Source organism: Lepisosteus oculatus, chromosome 18 (assembly GCF_040954835.1).
Source record: "Lepisosteus oculatus isolate fLepOcu1 chromosome 18, fLepOcu1.hap2, whole genome shotgun sequence".
Taxonomy (NCBI): Eukaryota; Metazoa; Chordata; class Actinopteri; order Semionotiformes; family Lepisosteidae; genus Lepisosteus; species Lepisosteus oculatus.
The window spans coordinates 2,811,610-2,829,889 of NC_090713.1; the positions used below are offsets into that span (position 1 = coordinate 2,811,610).

Below are 18,280 nucleotides of genomic sequence, written 5' to 3' on the forward strand. Positions count from 1 at the left end.
AACGTAGTCTGGTGTTACAGCTGCTGGCAACCTCTATACGCTGAGCTGCTTGTGAAATTTCCATACATTCAGTTTATAGAAGGACTACCGATGTCGTTTTCCGACGACCAGCTACTGCCGCCGGGTAGAGTAAATTTGATTATAGTTGATGATTTGATGGAGTCTGCATGTGAAAATAATGAGATAGAAAAAGCTTTTACCAAATACATATACCACCGAAACCTCAGCATCATGTATATCGTCCAAATTGTGTTTTGTCAAGGCCAGAAAAGTAGAACCATAGCGTTAAATACAAAGTACATGGTGCTGTTTAAAAACCCTAGAGATAAACTACAGATTGAAACCCTGTCCTGGCAGATGTACCCCGGTAAAGCCAAATTTGTTTTGGAAGTGTTCGATGACGCTACTAAAAAACCTTTCGGTTACTTGTTGGTGGATCTAAATGCCGATACCCCAGATGACTATCGCTTGGGAACAGGTCTTTTCCCCCCAGATGTACCCACAGCTTATGTATTTAAAATATCTAAAAGTCGGTGATCTCACAACCACAGACTCAGTCGAAAAAACACGTTAGGGGCGCTGTCATGTCTTCATATGTTCAGAGCAACCTGACTTTCTTACATTTTCTGGTAAAAGCCACCCCCAATCAGCGAAAAGCTATTCTCAGTGGGGCTACAAATGATCTTGTACAGGCCATAGCTGAAATCGCCTTGAATACCTTGAAAGGGAACATACCATTATCTGCTAAGCAGTTTGGGACCCTGAAGAGAAAGCGCAAGCTTATAAAGACTTTGAGTCGGAAGGGTCTTTCTCTTAAAAGAAAGAGACTCTTGGTGAACCAGTCCGGCGGTTTTATCGGGACCCTGTTGAGTATTGCAGTACCATTGATTATGGGGCTTCTACAACATCAATAATGGAGCACGCTGAAAAAATGTACCTGGTACCTCAGAAACAGCTCGATCGACTCCAAGAGCAGTCTGGGTTTGAAAGCGATGTAAGAAAAATAACAACCCGTCGGTTGGATGATGAAATGAGAGACATTCTTCAGAACTCGCATCTGGCCGAACATGAAAAAGTGAAATTGTACAGTAACGGTATTTGACATAAGTACGCCAGGAGACTTCCGAAAAGGGGACTTTAACTGTTGTACTACCGGAAAATGCACCCTCCGAGCTATCACGCACGTTAGTACAACCGCCGTCATCGAGTGACGCTGACTTTGGGTATATTTTGGACAGCGTGTCTCAGCAGTTCCTGAAAAATGCCGAGCTATTGTTAAAGACCATGGCCCACAATGAACCATTAATAGCCTGGAATGAAAAAGGGGAATTTGTGTACAAGGGGGCACCCGTTGAGGGCTGTCACATAATTGATCTTCTCAGGGCTCTCACGCAGCAGCAAGCAGTTGCGGTCGGTAAGAAGCCAAAAGGTTGGGATGTGTTCATGGAGGCTATGGCAGAAATCAACGTGCCGGGCACCTTGCTAGCCAACGCTGGTAACCGAGAGCTTCTTGAAAAACTCAAGGCTGCCCTGCTGGGGTGTGCAGCATCGGTCAAAACTTTAAAACAACAGGTAGAGTTGTCGACGGTCGACCCGGTCTCTAAGATAACGGCTGAAAGGAGACGATCATTAATACCTAGACCCACATGGTTGTCTTTGTAACATTTTTTCTCTGGATATGTGTGTTTGTGATAAATGACTTGAAATGTATATTAAAAAGCGTGAGCAATATAGTTAAAAATGTTTGTAATAAAATGGCTTGGATGTAACATGTATTAAAAAAAGCTTGAGCGCTATAACAGCGAATGTATAATAAAAATATTGTATTGATTTTAATTCATGTTTTGTGTTCTTTTTTTAATAATAACCACACAGACGACAAAATGGTTCGATTTCATTTTTTATTTTATTATTACCGTCGATTAACATTTATGACATGTTTTAAATTGTCGTAAACACCCATATAATTGAACATTCGTATTTTCAAATGGCTTAAAAGGGTACAGGGGTCTCCATCTCACACGATATTGGTTTTTCAGAAACATTTCCACCATGCGGTCATTCTGGATTGCATTCGTAGAATAAAGTTCTAAAATGTTTCTAAAAGATAAACCTATACATCTATGGTATAGAAAAAAGACCCAATGTAGACCACAGGTCACCACAAAAGAATCTTGCAATTGTCTGTTGTTGTAAAATATGGAATTAGCATTTCTGTTTAAGAAATCAATAATGTTCTTGGGAAAGAAAAAAGGCTTTGGGTGAAAATTCTGCTCCCTCATCATCGGGTAAGTAAATAGCAAGCCAGTGTTCACCAGGGCGGTCGTGTGGGTGAGTATTAACTATTAAACTCAGCGGGCGCTGCGCCAGTCTCTCGCGCGGTAGAGCACCACTGGGGAACACGCCTAGAAAATTGTCTCTGGCGTAGCGGTTTCAGGTTAGAATGTCTTTCAGCTGTTTGGTGTTCATCTTTATGTGCAGGTTGTATGGCCTCCTGTGCTTTTTAGCTGAAGTCATAAATGACTTGACATCTCATATCAACCTCTATCACATTGTCGAACAGCGCGTACACTCATTTTGATAAGTGAATAATGCCCTGTGCACTCGTTGTCGGGGCTGAGGTTGAAAGCGAAAAATGTGTAACCGCGCACGTACTCCTCGCGGTCCACCAGAAGTGGTTTGTCTTTCAGACGCTTCCTGTATGTTTCCACCAGATTAAAATATTCACGGACGCAATGTCCATTCTGGAAGTCTGGTTGAAGCGGTTTAGTGGGGATTTGTTCACCGTCTGCGTAGAGAGCCAGAAAGTTAACGTTGTAGTGTTTAAAATTGAAGGAGTTTTGTGTAAAACTGCTGCTGAATGCCGTGTTGTCCACAAACCCAAAATTACCACTTTGGGTAACTGCCCGAGAAAGAGGTTTTCTTGGTTACACACACGGCTCCCTGCAGGCAGACTGAAGACTTTCATCTGTACGCGGTCTATGGGGTATTTAGTGTTGGCCATCAGGAGTGTTTCAGCATGTCCCAGTCTGACCCCAGTCTGACTCTTTTCACAAACAAAGATGCAGAGAGTACGCTCCGTTTGTGTTCTCCGACGTTGTTCATTAAGCAGAAAGCATCTCTGTTGCGCATGAGTTTTATTTTCAGGTCTACGCCATTCAGTAGTAGTTTGTCCTGAAAAAACAGGTCTGCGTGAATGTGACCCAGGAGCTCCGGTTTTCGGCTTTGCGTCGTGTATGATGCTCTTTTTCGGAACCCCTGATTGGGACCATCCAAAATTGTGGACTCATGTTGCCCGGCTGTGTCTTTGTAAAAGAGCCCTGTTGAATACTGCATCTTCAGCGTCTCTTCACTGTAGTTCAGGACAGACTCTATAAAGGCTCTGTAAGGATAGCAGTTGTTGCTCTGGCTGATCAATCGGTCTCCTACGGTAATGTCAACCTGGCTGAAGATGGCTGTGATGAGGCAATTCACCAGACTCACACGGACTGCCACATCGATGTCCCGACCGTCTGCTTCCGTTATTTTACAGGTCAAATAGAGCAGCGTGTTGTTTAAATCTAAATAATCTTCTCCGTTGCCTGTTAGCAGAACTCCAGAGGTGCGTTTTCCGTTAGGGCCGTGAGGGGTGGAACTTCTATGTAAAAGCTTTTCTCGATGCTTGTTTGGGTAGGCGCTAATTGAAATATGTCCAACTCCGACTTGGCGCATTCTGCCGACCCACCGTGAACAAAAGCCATATTTAATATAGGTCTCGTTTCGTGTCTCGTTGATTGTGGTGTGTCACGCCCTTCTTGGTCAACCTGAAGCTTTTATGAGTTGACTGTCTGCGCTTAGCCGTTCTTTTATCAAGTTTCGGAGGCCCCCGACGGTGAGATGATGACGTCTGTCTTTTTCTCTTGACACCCCTGCGGATGTATGCTAGACCTGAACCTTCCTGCTGATGTGCAGCCACCTTAGACATGACAGTGCTTGTTACGCTGCCGACCACGTCTTTGGCGATGTTTTTAGCCGCTGATGCCATGTGCGGCTTAGCAAACCCGCGTTTCAGAAAAGGCACGGCTTTTCTAAATAGTGCTCTGAAAATACCCCCGATACCTGCGCCGTACTGAACCGGTAGCCCTGAAAATCCTGGTAATCCATAACCAGCCTGTTGTTTGTAGTAGTGTGTATACAAAGAAGGATTCATGCAGGCTGATTTAAGATGTTTTCTTTTGATAAGGAACAAGCTCCCAGACGGGGATGCACTTAGCTAAGCCTGGCTATCATGATCAATGGTCATCCATTGGCACCTATCAGTCTAGGGAGTGCCGAATGGACATCTGGACTGCATTCCTAAGTGTCAAGAGTAAGTGACTTATATCTCATCTTGACCAACCAATCAGGGACTGGCAGGGCGTGGTAATACCACGTGGGTCTCCAATGCCCGCCAAACTCTCAACCAATCAGCACACATCTGGGTCTTGGTCAAAAAGGGAGCGCAAGCTCAGATCGGGGCTCTCCTTGGCCATTTTCGCGCATCCTCAGAGACAATCACGTGACAACTGCTGTTGTCTGCAAAAGGACTTGGACTTTGTTCTAAGCGCGAGGCCGAGGATCCCGTACGTACTCAGAATTCTACCAACGTGAATGCTCTGCTTGATCAACGGCAGCCTACAGTTGGACCCTCGTCGACAACCTGAATAGCTTATTCAGAAGCAGCGCTGGACCGGGAACGAACCAGCTTCTTCCCAGGCAAAAGAGTGACTTGTGAGGACTCGCGGTCACACTCTGTGCATAGAGACTTTCTTCTAGCCAGCCGGACTGCTGGTGGATCCCCTCGCCGCAGTGAGATTTCTCCGCCCGTCCTACTCCGAGCTGCACCTTGACTGGTTGGCCGGTAGCCAGAGGACGCCGACACAACGCCCATTGGACAACCGCTGCAACAGGGGCTGCAACAGAGCCTGTCAGCTGGTTTGGTGTTCGTGCCGGGAGATTCCAAATCCATACACAGTGGATAAGTAAACCCCATGTTCTACATTGCGTCTCAAGAATTCAATTGTACCTCAACACAAGTTGTTATCAATTTAATTCATGAGTAATGTATTTACTTCCGAGTTTAGAGTAATAGTGGGTAATAACACTGATAAGCGATTTGGTAACCGAACGATATATATTGACATATATTCTCTGTTGTGTATCTCTTTGTGTTTGCATCTCTTCGAGATTATATACAGTACCTTGTATATTGATAACCCTCACAGTAAGGTCTGCCGCTCGTATCCAGGCAGACTAGTATACAGTGGTGTGAAAAAGTGTTTGCCCCCTTCCTGATTTCTTATTTTTTTGCATGTTTGTCACACTGAAATGTTTCAGATCATCAAACAAATTGAAATATTAGACAAAGAGAACACAAGTAAACACAAAATGCAGTTTTTAAATGAAGGTTTTTATTATTAAGTGGAAAAAAAATCCAAACCTGTGTAAAAATGTGATTGCCCCCCCTGTTAAAACATAAATCAACTGTGGTTTATCACATCTTTGGAAAGCTGAGTTCAATTTCTCTAGACACACCCAGGCCTGATTACTGCCACACCTGTTCTCAATCAAGAAATCACTTAAATAGGACCTGCTTGACAAAGTGAAGTAGACCAAAAGATCCTCAAAAGGTAGACATCATGCTGTGATCCAAAGAAATTCAGGACCAAATGAGAAACAGAGTAATGGAGATTTATCAGTCTGGAAAAGGTTATAAAGCCATTTCTAAAGCTTTGGGACTCCAGTGAACTACAGTGAGAGCTATTATCCACAAATGGCGAAAACATGGAACAGTGGTGAACCTTCCCAGGAGTGGCCGGCCGACCAAAATTACCCCAAGAGCGCAGCGACGACTCATCCAAGAGGTCACAAAAAACCCCACAACAACATCCAAGGAACTGCAGGCTTCACTTGCCTCAGTTAAGGTCAGTGTTCATGACTCCATCATAAGAAAGAGACTGGGCAAAAATGTCCTGCATGGCAGAGTTCCAAGATGAAAACCGCTGCTGAGCAAAAAGAACATAAAGGCTCGTCTCAGTTTTGCCAGAAAACATCTTGATGATCCCCAAGACTTTTGGGAAAATACTCTGTGGACTGACAAGACAAAAGTTGAACTTTTTGGAAGGTGTGTGTCCCATTACATCTGACATAAAAGTAACACAGCATTTAATAAAAGGAACATCATACCAACAGTATAATATGGTGGTGGTAGTGTGATGGTCTGGGGCTGTTTTGCTGCTTCAGGACCTGGAAGACTTGCTGTGGTAAATGGAACCATGAATTCTGCTGTCTGCCAAAAAATCCTGAAGGAGAATGTCCGGCCATCTGTTCGTGACCTCAGGCTGAAGCGCACCTGGGTTCTGCAGCAGGACAATGATCCAAAACACATCAGCAAGTCCACCTCTGAATGGCTTAAGAAAAACAAAATGAAGACTTTGGAGTGGCCTAGTAAAAGTTCTGACCTGAATCCGATTGAGATGTTGTGGCATGACCTTAAAAAAGCGGTTAAGGCTCGAAAACCCTCCAATGTGGCTGAATTACAACAATTCTCCAAAGATGAGTGGGCCAAAATTCCTCCACAGCGCTGTAAAAGACTTATTGCCAGTTATCGCAAACGCTTGATTGCAGTTGTTGCTGCTAAGGGTGGCCCAACCAGTTTTTAGGTTTAGGGGGCAATCACTTTTTCATACAGGGCCATGTAGGTTTGGATTTTTTTTTCCCTTAATAATAAAAACCTTCATTTAAAAACTGCATTTTGTGTTTACTTGTGTTCTCTTTGTCTAATATTTCAATTTGTTTGATGATCTGAAACATTTCAGTATGACAAACATGCAACAAAATAAGAAATCAGGAAAGGGGCAAACACTTTTTCACACCACTGTATCTTTGGTGCACAATTAATATTAATAAATGTATCTCGTGTATTGAACCCGTGTGTGTGCGTTGTTAGTTGTTCTGACGATTGATTTTCTAAAAGCTACAACGAACAACCTCGTGATTACTGTTACAATTAATAATTGTCTCAGTAAACCCATCAAACCACTACAATAGGATCTAACTATACTACTGAACTGAGAGTGTAACAATTACTCGCAATGGAACAATTACTGGTAAAGCATGGAGGGTGGCATTAAGGGACAGGTTAGTATTTTGCCTCATAGTGCTGAGGCCCTAGGTTCAGTTTTGGACCTGGGTTTTTTAGATCCTCTCCGTGAGATTTATTGGATTAGGGTTAGGGTTAGGGATATTTGGCCTTTAATATGAGTACATGTTTGCATTTGTGTCTGTCTGCCCTGTAATAGACTGCCTTGTGCCTGTTGCTTACTGGGATAGGCTCCATCTCTCTAGCGACTAGATGGCTAGATGTTAGGAGACCAGCCCTGAGCTCCATTTCTGTTGCCTTGTTATGTGAGCTGCCCCGTTGTCCCCCAGTGTCTTATCATGTATATAACACCTTTATTTCCTGTCTTGTTTTCAAAACAAAAACATGTCTATTAAAATACCAATCCAAACACATTTCTCTCAGCTTTAACGTTCAGTCCAATTTTTTAAATGTATTAATATTTGTAAGTGTACTAATATGTTTTCTAATTATTTTAAGCAAACCGTAAACAGTGTACAAGATTCCTCATGGTCTCTCAGGTTTACAGCAAGTAATCATTAACTGCTTTATTTGCAGCAACTATTATTTGCCTTCTTGAGTCTCCAATTGTTGTTTGAGATTACACAGTGAGAATGTCTATACAATATTTTGATTATAATAATAATTATTATAATAATTGCTTACACTTATATAGCCCTTTTCTGGACAATCCGCTCAAATCAAAATGTCAATTTCTTATTCTGTCTTTTTCATTAATATGTGATTTTCTCAATTCTGGAGAGCACGGACTCTGCAGAATGTTTTTATTGAGTATCACCAGCTGTGGATTTTCGATTGAATTGTTCAACCCATCTTCTGTGCCCAGACTGGATTAAATCAAAAGCCCTCCCTAACACTTCTCTAGAGATCGATGGGCAGGTCTGTCCCAAAGCCATGCCCTAGTTGTTTAAAGTTCACATTCATACGGAGGACTCCTTTAGGATTTAACAGGAGTCCTCCTCCGTGGAGTGCAACAGAATAACATCAAGCCAACCTAAATCTGAATACAAACGTTGCTGTAGCCTTGGTAAGACTATTGCATGCTTACAGTGTGCTCAGATTTTCTATTCCGCATTGGTGTAAATGCTGGTTTTCTTTATTAATAAACTGTTGACGGGTGCTGAGGTGCTTTTCTATTGCTTTCTACATATCTAATGATATATGTTGTACTTATAATATTTTGGAAGATATACCATTGTTCAAACGTATCTTCTTTTGTATTATTCTGTTGGAATACAGCTTAAGATAACCCAAATATTGCAAATTAGACATCTTTGACTACAAACATTTTTTTACAAACAGAACTTTAAACAAAGTTTAAACATTTGTCTGTTTTCTCTTGGCTCCATAAAATTCTCATTTATTTTAACTTAGGAAGTTTTTTTTTTGCTATGTGTTACTGACCTCTAATGGATTTGAAAAACATTTTTTTTAAAACAGTAATATAAGATGTAAGGCTTTTTCTTAAAGTTTCATTCTGAATTATATAGACTGTGAGTGTAAATGTATTGCTCTTGAGAGATTCAATACAATTTTACATTAGTGAAATAAAATGGCTATTCTTCCAAATTTGTTTCAAGGAAACATTGTAAGCATTGTAACAAGAGAAAAAGGGTTGTTGTGAAACAGGTAATATATGTTTTTAAAAAGAAAACAAGCTCAATGTGATAGGTTCAGTCTCAACCTGATGATCTGCTTATTTTTACAAATATTACTTTAATGTGGGTGGCAGACTGAGAGACATGCAAGTGTACAATCATTCAGTGTCTGGTATAAATTAGTAATTGGCATTTCTGAGCAGTTTCATCTGCTTTTATGATAAATATGAAAGCAATACAGTGTAAGCACCATTTTAATCAGTACTTAAGCACAGCAGAAAACGAAGGAAGCTACCATTTAGGTAAACAGGGATAGGAGTCTTTAGGTAAAGCAGCTTTGTGATGCTCACTGTTTTAACATTGTTGTTCTCTTATCTTTAATAAACAGAATTTTTTTATTTGTTAAAGATGAAAATAACATTGTTTTACTATATTTTAGAAGACATTCTTCCATTCTATATCAAAAAGCTGCTGTTCTGGTGAGTGTTGCAGCCACGCAGAGCCCATCCTGGAAGCACAAGACACAGGGTGGGAGAACAACTCCTCCCTCACTTTGTCCCCATGGTCCAGGGCAAAACCACACATGTGAGAACTTGCAGACTCCAGACAGAAGGGAAGGCACTCCAGTTCAGAATCAATTCAGCCCATCAATCTTCTTTTGTAGTTAGTAGCTAATTGATTCAAGGACCTCATCCATCCATTTCTCGAAGCAAGCCAGGGTATCGACTTCTACAGTATGGCTGTGCGGCGTGTTCCACGCTCCCATAACCCTTTGGGTGAAAAGGAAGTTTCTTGTAATTTGTAGCTTCTTGTCCACATAGTTGTTTTGTGTTATTTTGTTTGTGTTTCACTGTTCATTCTGAAGTCCACTGAGTTGACATTGTCCAAATCTCTTGTATTATTTTTTGTTTCAGACTAAGAAAAAACAAAGTTCCTTCCATCTGTCGGTTTAGGACATTCTCTCAAGATATCTTATTTCTAACATAGGGATTAAACTGTAAACAGTATTCAGTAAGGTCTTTCTAGTTCATTGTACAATTTCAGCACAATGACCTGCGATTTCAATTATGTCTATCCTAATATTTTGTTTGCCTTTTTCACTGTTTCCCAGCATTGTTTAGAAATTTAAAATGCTTCAGCATAAGCACCTTAGTCTTTTTTTCATGAACTGTTTCCAGTTTCCTATCTATTCTTTCTTTTTCCTACCTGCATATAATATTCTCCACTTGTCTGCATTAAATATATTTTAGAACCTATTTTAGAGGTCTATATTTTAGACCTCAGGTGTCTTGAGTTTCCTCTAAATCTTTTTGAATTTAGTTTGCTATGAACTGTTACTCAAGTTCTATGTATGTATATTAAAATAGGCTACAATGCAGTAAAACAGATGCTGTTATTACTAGTAATTTCAATAGTCCAGTGCTTTTAAAAGAAAGCAACAGGAAAACCTTTTTCCAACAAGTTTTGAATTCTCAATAAGTATTATTGTGTCATTTCTTTCAGCAGCGTGCATTTCGTCATCCTTAAATTCCTAGCTACATTGACTATGGTTTTCTTACAATTTAGGCAGTTTGAAACCAAATATTTATTTAATATTTGGCAAAATTCCAGAAAACTGCAGAGTGAGTAAACAATAAGTCCACAAATTTTAAATCTTACAATAGACAGTGTCTCTGTTAATCTCTGTACTGAGGGCGGTGTTGAGCTGTTCTTTCTACCAAGTCCATTCAATAGAACTGGGATTAGGTGAGTGTTCAAGCCAGGGGGGCTAATGAAAGTTTATTTCATGCTACCACAAGTCAACCCTACAATCTCCACCAGAGATCCAATTCATTTAACACAGTATAATACATTCAAGAATCAGATGCTTTGTGAATGTTTATTGAGCAATTTAGGTATAATAGATTTTGGCTTAACCTGCTGGGTAAAGGAGCAGCCCCCTGGCCATAGAAAAAGGCAGTTTGGGATCCCTGTACAGAGAGAGGAGTTTGCAGGGGCAGCTGCAAAAGTGGAGATGAAGTGGAGGATAATTGCAGGAGACAAAATGTGGGAAAAAAGAGGCGCTTGCATGAGAGATGCGTGTATAGCTGTATATAATGATTAGGGTTTATCACATCTGGGTGAAATGAACTTGTTTGTCATTAATCCCCTGAACTTCAGTTAAGAAGTCCATTTAAATGGAATAATATTAATATTTGGACTATTTTTTAAACTCATATTTTGACTATTTTTCCATAGATCTTATTAGAGTCTAATTATGCATTTACAATTTAACCAAAATTCCCAAATACATGTGTTTATAGTATGCCTGTCTTCTGGGGGCATATGCTACTGTAATATAAGTAAATAGTTATGTCCTTTTTGTGTCTAAAACTGTTGCACAACCAGATGTTCTTTGTTTCCTCTATAGATCATGATGGATGCCTTTGACTCAAACTCAACTTTTCTGCTCAACCACAGCAAACCGAATGACTCAGTTAGGCCATGGACACCTTTTGATGGATGTGAAGAGAGACCTGCTGGTATTTTCTTTGACTTAACTGCTCAGATTTTCAATGTCATCTTGGGTCTGCCAGCCAATGTAACAGTTCTTTGGCTCATACTGAGAAAAACAGGAGAATCCTCCACTTCAGACATCTTCATATTTAACCTTGCAGTCATGGATGGCTTCTTTGGCTGCATGGTCCCTCTTGACATTGTTAATGTATTTCTTCTCAATAATAAAGATGTCTGGTATGCCCAGAAATTTGCTTATGGGGTGAAGGACATGGGGGGTCCCCTGTTTCTCTCCTGTATCTGTTTAGACCGGTATGTAGCTGTGCTGCATCCCATCACTTTCACAGGCCTCAAAGATCACAAATACAGAGCAGCCTGCTCAGTGGTGGTGCTGGCCATCACGTTAGCATACGCCATCGCCAAGGCCATTGGGGGGATTGAGAACTTTGAGAAGATATTCACTGTCAGTATCCTCACTGCCTTTGCCTTCATGTTATTCTGTAACATCTCCATCCTGTGGGCACTGAAGAGATCTGGACCAGGGAAAGACGAGATGCACCCCATGAAGAAGAAGGCCTTCAAGATGGTTCTGTCCATCCTGGCTATTATAGTATTTAATTATCTCCCACCTGTAGCTCTTTTCCCTTTCCAGCAATATTATTCTGTCGATGTGTTTAAGTGCTACATCCAGCCCTTTGCCTTCTCCTTCGTCAACATCAGCAGCAGCACTCAGCCCTTACTCTACCTGTCCAGAGTGGAGAACACTAAGCTGTGTTCTTCAACGAGGACCAACAGTATGGGAAGTTAAGGTTCTCTTCAAGGGAAATTGTACAGCATAGTGGGAATGAAATCAATTATACTGTTGTTCCGCAAATGGAGGACTTTCTGGTCAAAATGTAGTCCACCAAATCGTATCTTCTCATGGTCAATTTTACACACTAGCCAGGGGCCCTAAAACCCACCAATGACTCTCTGAGATTTCAGTATGACTCATCTTGACTTTAGAGTGTATATTTCTTCCAGTAATGTTCAAAGCTTCACTATGTATTTGTCAGTTTTAAAATACTTTTATTGGTTTTGAGGTTATAGTTGTTCTTGCCTTGTGTCCGTGTTTCCATGTGTCTGTGTATTTCAAACTTTTACAGTATCCCATGCACCTACTGTAGGAGAATTGAGTTAAAACTAATCAATTCAAATTAAATTATAGACAAACTGAAAATAACATTTTGCTCTAGCTGCACTCAGGGTTACAACTGCCTGCTGGGGATTTGTCTTTTGGCAAATTGAGGCTGAAAGCATGATTTTTCTAAATTAAAAATCGAGATAGAAATAGAAGCCTATTAAATAATTTTAAAAGAGAGTTATTCAGCTATTGCATGAGCCATAATGGTACAACTAACCACACAATATTCACTAGAGTCCATGAAACAAAATAATTCAGTATTTTGGTAATTTTTCTAATAGCGATGAAATTAACTGATGCATATAAAGGGATATTGTACTTAATAGTTTGGTGTTCACTGACCTGGCGAGGAAGCGCCGAATGTCAGTGCTGTCACAACCCCCTCACCTGTGAGGAATGAACAAGTTAGGCTGCAGCAAGTATGAAGTTGAGAAGGTTGGTAGATCAGTATACACAGATTTGATTTATATGTAGGAGAGCTGACCTTTGAAATAAGCATGTAAATGCTTCTCAAATGTCTTTTAAACAAAACCATAAACAGACAAAAATTAGAAACATTAACTCTAAAACATAAATTATATGTTATGCATTGTGCAGAGCATGTGGCTTTTTTGTGCAACTGAAATTGTTATTAATGTGTGGTCAGGATTCTCCCAATTGCTTTTCTGTGGCTCTCTAATTTATGTTTACATCAGCTCTCCAGAGCATCATATAAAAATGTTTTGGTTTAGCAGTGATAATGCAGCTGGCATTTCAATGACTTTAAAAAAATCAGTCTCATTACAGTTTTACTGTATTTGTACAAAATGTGCAATTTGTTATGTTTTATTGCTTATTAAAATAACATGTTAAAACCTACCCGTGAATTTAGTTTCTGACAATACTAAATTAGGAATAATGCTTTTTTTATTACAGGTATTGACAGTGTGAGTTGAAGTTCCTTGCTATACAAATCTCAGATCTAAACATGACTTCAGCTTTGAGGTATTCCTTCTGCTTTTAGAGAATGAATTTTGCAGAATCAGGTCACTCCCCATTCAGACACTCTTGCTTCTGCTATGTCCAAGAAGCCCCCACTGACCAATGATTTTATATTCTCCCCTCTCTGCCCAAGAGTTGAATGAGGGGCAGGAATCTCTGGGTGCTCACACAGGGTAAACAGACATAAATACAATGACCATGTGTCACAGTGCACTGTCCCTCTTTCCTTGTTGCTCTGTTTTTCTGTTCTCTGTCCCTGTTTCAAGTGTGATTCCAGCTAAGCACCCCACACGTCTGATGTGTCACCTCATTTGGTGTGGTAATTGATGAGCGTTTAGGCAAAAAGTGTATCACTCAATCTGTGAATACTGTTGTCACTTGAAAGACAGGATGACTTGGAAATGGAAAAAAACCCAAAAGAGAACAAAAAACCCGAAGCCTTTATTTAAAATCAGTTGACATAAAATCTCTGTCGTACTCCTACATTTGTGACCATGGCTTGCATCAGCAAATTACCTTAAAATTATGTTAAAAACATAACATTCTGTTTGACAAACCTGGCCTAACTTAAATAAAAGCATGTGTTATTTACTATGAAAAAAAATTAAATTGGATGAATCGTACAAATTGTTTTGACCCAGTCAGATTCAAAGTGCAGGCAATATTACAGTTTCAGTCACCTATCTCTGTGTGGTTCATTATTTCTCTACCAGTGTTGTGATCTCTTTGCCTGTTAATTTTGCAGAAGGACTGCCATTACAGTACCTTTTGCACTCCTGCATTTCATTGCAAAGGCTAGTGACGCACTATGTACAATCAAAGATGTATTCAAACCACATAAAATGAGAACCATCTGATTTGATGGAAAAACACAGGGAGACAAACAGCACAATGCAGGCAAATACCCACCTTTTACTCCCTCTTAACACTTAGCCACCTAATGTGAGAAATATTCGTTAAACGTTTTGCTTGAAAAAGCATTATGTGGGTGGGTGTTATACGAGGAATACGTGTACTATGTCTGCCAGCCTGCTCGGAGTGTCCTTGGCCCAGGCTACTGTACCTAGCCACTTCAAGACAACCAACGTCATGACAGTAACAAAAAAAAATCCTGGCAACCCACATGCCTGAACGACTATCGCCCTATTGCTCTCACCGCCATCATAATGAAGTGCTTTGAAAACCTACTTATTCCACACATTAAAGCCAGCATTCCAAAAACACTTGATCCTTTCCAGTTTGCCTATCGCACAAACCGCTACACGGAGGATGCAATCTCTATAGCTTTACACACCACACTAACCCACCTGGATAAAAGGAACACCTATAAAAGAATGCTGTTCATTGACTTTAGCTCAGCATTTAACACCATCATACCCATTAAACTTGCTACCAAACTTAGGGCTCTAGGTCTAGAAACCACCCTCTGTAGCTGGATCCTAGACTTCCTTATCAGCAGATCCCAGACTGTTAGGATTAGCAACCTCACCTCCATCACACTCACCCTTAACACCGGTGCCCCTCAAGGCTGTGTGCTCAGCCCACTGCTTAACTCCCTGTTCACCCACAACTGTACTGCTAAGTTCAGCACAAACACCATCATCAAATATGCTGACGATACCACAGTTGTGGGTCTGATCACTGACAATGATAAGACTGCCTACAGGGAGGAGATAAAACAACTTGCAGACTGGTGCCGAACCAACAACCTATGTCTCAATGTCAGCAAAACCAAAGAGCTGATCGTTGACTTCAGGAGACAAGGAAAAGTCCACTCCCCCGTCTACATCGAAGGGTCAGCGGTGGAGATGGTGAATAACTTCAAATTCCTAGGTGTTCACATCTCTAAGGACCTCACATGGGCTCTCAACACCTCCAGTCTCATTAAGAAGGCACAACAGTGGCTGTACTTCCTGAGAATGCTGAAGAAAATATGCCTGCATCCACGGATCCTCACCAACTTCTACAGATATAGGAGGAGAGCATACTGACCAGCTGCATCACAGTCTGGTTCAGCAACTGCACCACATCCAACCGTAAGGCACTGCAGCAGGTGGTCAAAATTATCCAACACATCATCGGCAGTGCCTTACCATCCATCCAGGAAATCTACAACACCAGGAGTTTGAAAAAAGCCACCAAAATTATGTCTGACCCACTCACCCCAGTCATAACTTGTTTGTCCCCCTACCATCTGGTAGAAGGTTCCAGACGCTCCAGTCGCACACAACTAGACTCCAAAATACCTTTTTCCCAGAGCCATCAAGCTGGTGATGCCCCCACACCCTCCCATCATACTATGATCTCTCCTAACTTCTTCTTGTACCCACAATGACTGTACTCCAACACCACTACATACACGACAACTGAATGTAAGCTGAAATTGTACTTAAAACTGTACTGGTTGTACTATTTATCAATCACCGGATTATTTTTGCACTGTTTTTGTCCTGTTTGTATAGTTTTCTCTGTTTGCATATTTGCACAGCTTTTGATGATTTTGCACTGGCACCACACTGTTGTTTACACTGTTATTGTTATTGTATTACTGTCTATTGTCTTGTCTTCTGTTCTATTTATATACTGCACCTGAGAGACTAATGAGAAACACTTTTCACTATACTATGCACCCGTGTAAGTATAATGACAAATAAAGTTGAATTAAATTGAATAATAGGATCTTTAAAAAAGATTGGTCCAGGACAGACATACCACACCAGAGGCATAGCCAGGAATTGATTTTTGGGTGGGCCTGTGCAAAAGTGGGTGGCCTGGGCTCTAACTGACCATCCTGCCAGCATAGGGGCACCCCTCCAATTTACAATCCAATCCTCAATCAAACAGTAAAATTAGTGGAATCTTATATACTGTATATACACACTGTACTGCCTCTCTCACACACACAGGTTAAGCAGCAATTACCTACAGTAGGCTGCCGAACGTTACTGTGCCACGTCGGACACACACACAAAAATAATCAGTGCCTACCTCTGTTGTGAGGTTTTGGCCTTCTAGTCGGGGCTTGGAATTGAATATGGCTATAATCTCGTCACTGTCTAGAAATCTGGCAAATTTCCATTCAAATGACAACTAATTTGTAAAGGTGTCTCATATGAGGACTTTGTCTTTAGCTAAAGAAAAGCTGCAAGAGCTCATTTTCACTTGTTGCTAGTAACAGTTCTAAGTATTCCGTATGCCTGCTTTTAGATTGTTCAATAGTTTTACAAGTTACTCTGAAGTTAATATTTTATTGCAAAACACAATGAACACAACACAAAACGTAAGAATCGAAATCCGTCCGAAATATTGTATTTAAAATACCACGCAGGGTTTACCTTGCCTTTAAATATTCAGTGGACTTTAGCATAACATACCAGAAGAACGTGCACACACATATGGAATTCAAAAGTTGGAGTAAATGCATCACCCCAAGGGTAATATCGAGTGAGGCTCAATGAGAATAAAAACTGCAAAGGTATTAAAATATTAAGTTCTGAAGATCTTGTTTGATCCTTCATGATGCTTTTAAACTTGTATGAAAGACACGAAATTAGTATTCTATGTTCGATGCCAAAAGACACCTAATTTGGAAATTTGTGACTTACTCCCCACAAGACTTAACACTGAATTGGTATAGTCACATTACAGTGCTAAGCAACTCATCGTACCCTTAATTGCAAGAATGGTCTGCTAATAAAAGCGTCAAATACATACTTTGGATGTATTTTAGCTCCATAAACATCGTTCACTTAAAAATACTGCAGGGCGTTTAGAGGTGATATGGATAGTTATCTGTAAAACGCACACTCCCATCTATCTATCAATATAATCTTAATGTTATTCATGCATACCAAAACTTGTCATTTGTTTACAGGAGAGATTTTAAAACCTCTTCGTGCTTAACTCCTGCAGGTCAAGCATGTATTGAGCTGCTACAAGCAAATGAGTGCACAGCCACTTGCATTCCCAAAACACTTGTATTTGGGAAGCCAGGCTGTACTCCTTAAAACCCAAGATGCCTGTAGCATCTCATGTGTCTTATTTGTTTCGGGACTGGTCTGGTCATCTACACGCGGCTTTTTGAAAAATGTAGATATATGCATTTGTTTCGCCATGTTGGCTAATAAACCAAAAACCTAGCACTAGATCCAGTAGCTCTACAAATGTCTGACGACAACGATAGCCAATTAGGCTACAGCTACGCACGCAGCACCCCACTGCATTTACATAATTGTCTTATTGGTCACAAAAGATACAGCGAGCCATTAGCAAAAATCAAACACGTAAAATTAAAAAGCAAATCATAAATAATGCAAACAACAAAAAAAATCGTATATTACTTTGGACTTATTGGGTAGGCTTAGGCTCAATCAGGGTTGGCCTAATCAACACAGTTATAAAATTGAAAAACACCAGCACAATTTATTCATAGTGCAGGAAATGAGAAAACGCACGCAAAAGATATGGAAGATATTAAATGAAATATGGGGGGCATAACAGCTATAAGTCAATCAGACACAGCTGTACCTAATCGCCATCATTATGTCACTAGAGGTCAGAAAAAAATAAAACACACAATAATAGTAACAAATGTGGTGGAGCATTAGCATGAAATGTAGTAGAATATGCAAGAAGCAGACACAGATACCAAGTACATTGCTTTTCTGAAGAAGAAGGTTTTGAGTCTGGGTTTGAAAATGTCCAGGGAAGGTGACTCTCTGATATCCTTGGGGATAGAATTCCAGGGCTTGGGGGACAAACAGGAGACCATAATCAGAAGAACAAAGGTTGCAAGGTGGGGATTAGGAATGTAATAGGTCAGTCAGGTACTGAGGTGACAAGCCAAGTACAGCCTTATAGGTA

The 18,280-nt window shown here is 40.5% G+C and overlaps 1 protein-coding gene across 1 annotated transcript; it reads left to right on the forward strand.

Moving 5' to 3' along the window:
• Window positions 1–11,173: 11,173 nt before the first annotated feature.
• LOC107075895 (G-protein coupled receptor 4-like) lies at window positions 11,174–15,408 on the forward strand. Its single transcript, XM_015338904.2, has 2 exons — window positions 11,174–12,047; window positions 14,945–15,408. The coding sequence occupies exons 1-2, from the start codon at window positions 11,174–11,176 to the stop codon at window positions 15,406–15,408; spliced, it is 1,338 nt and encodes a 445-aa protein (XP_015194390.2).
• The last annotated feature ends 2,872 nt before the right edge of the window (window positions 15,409–18,280 follow it).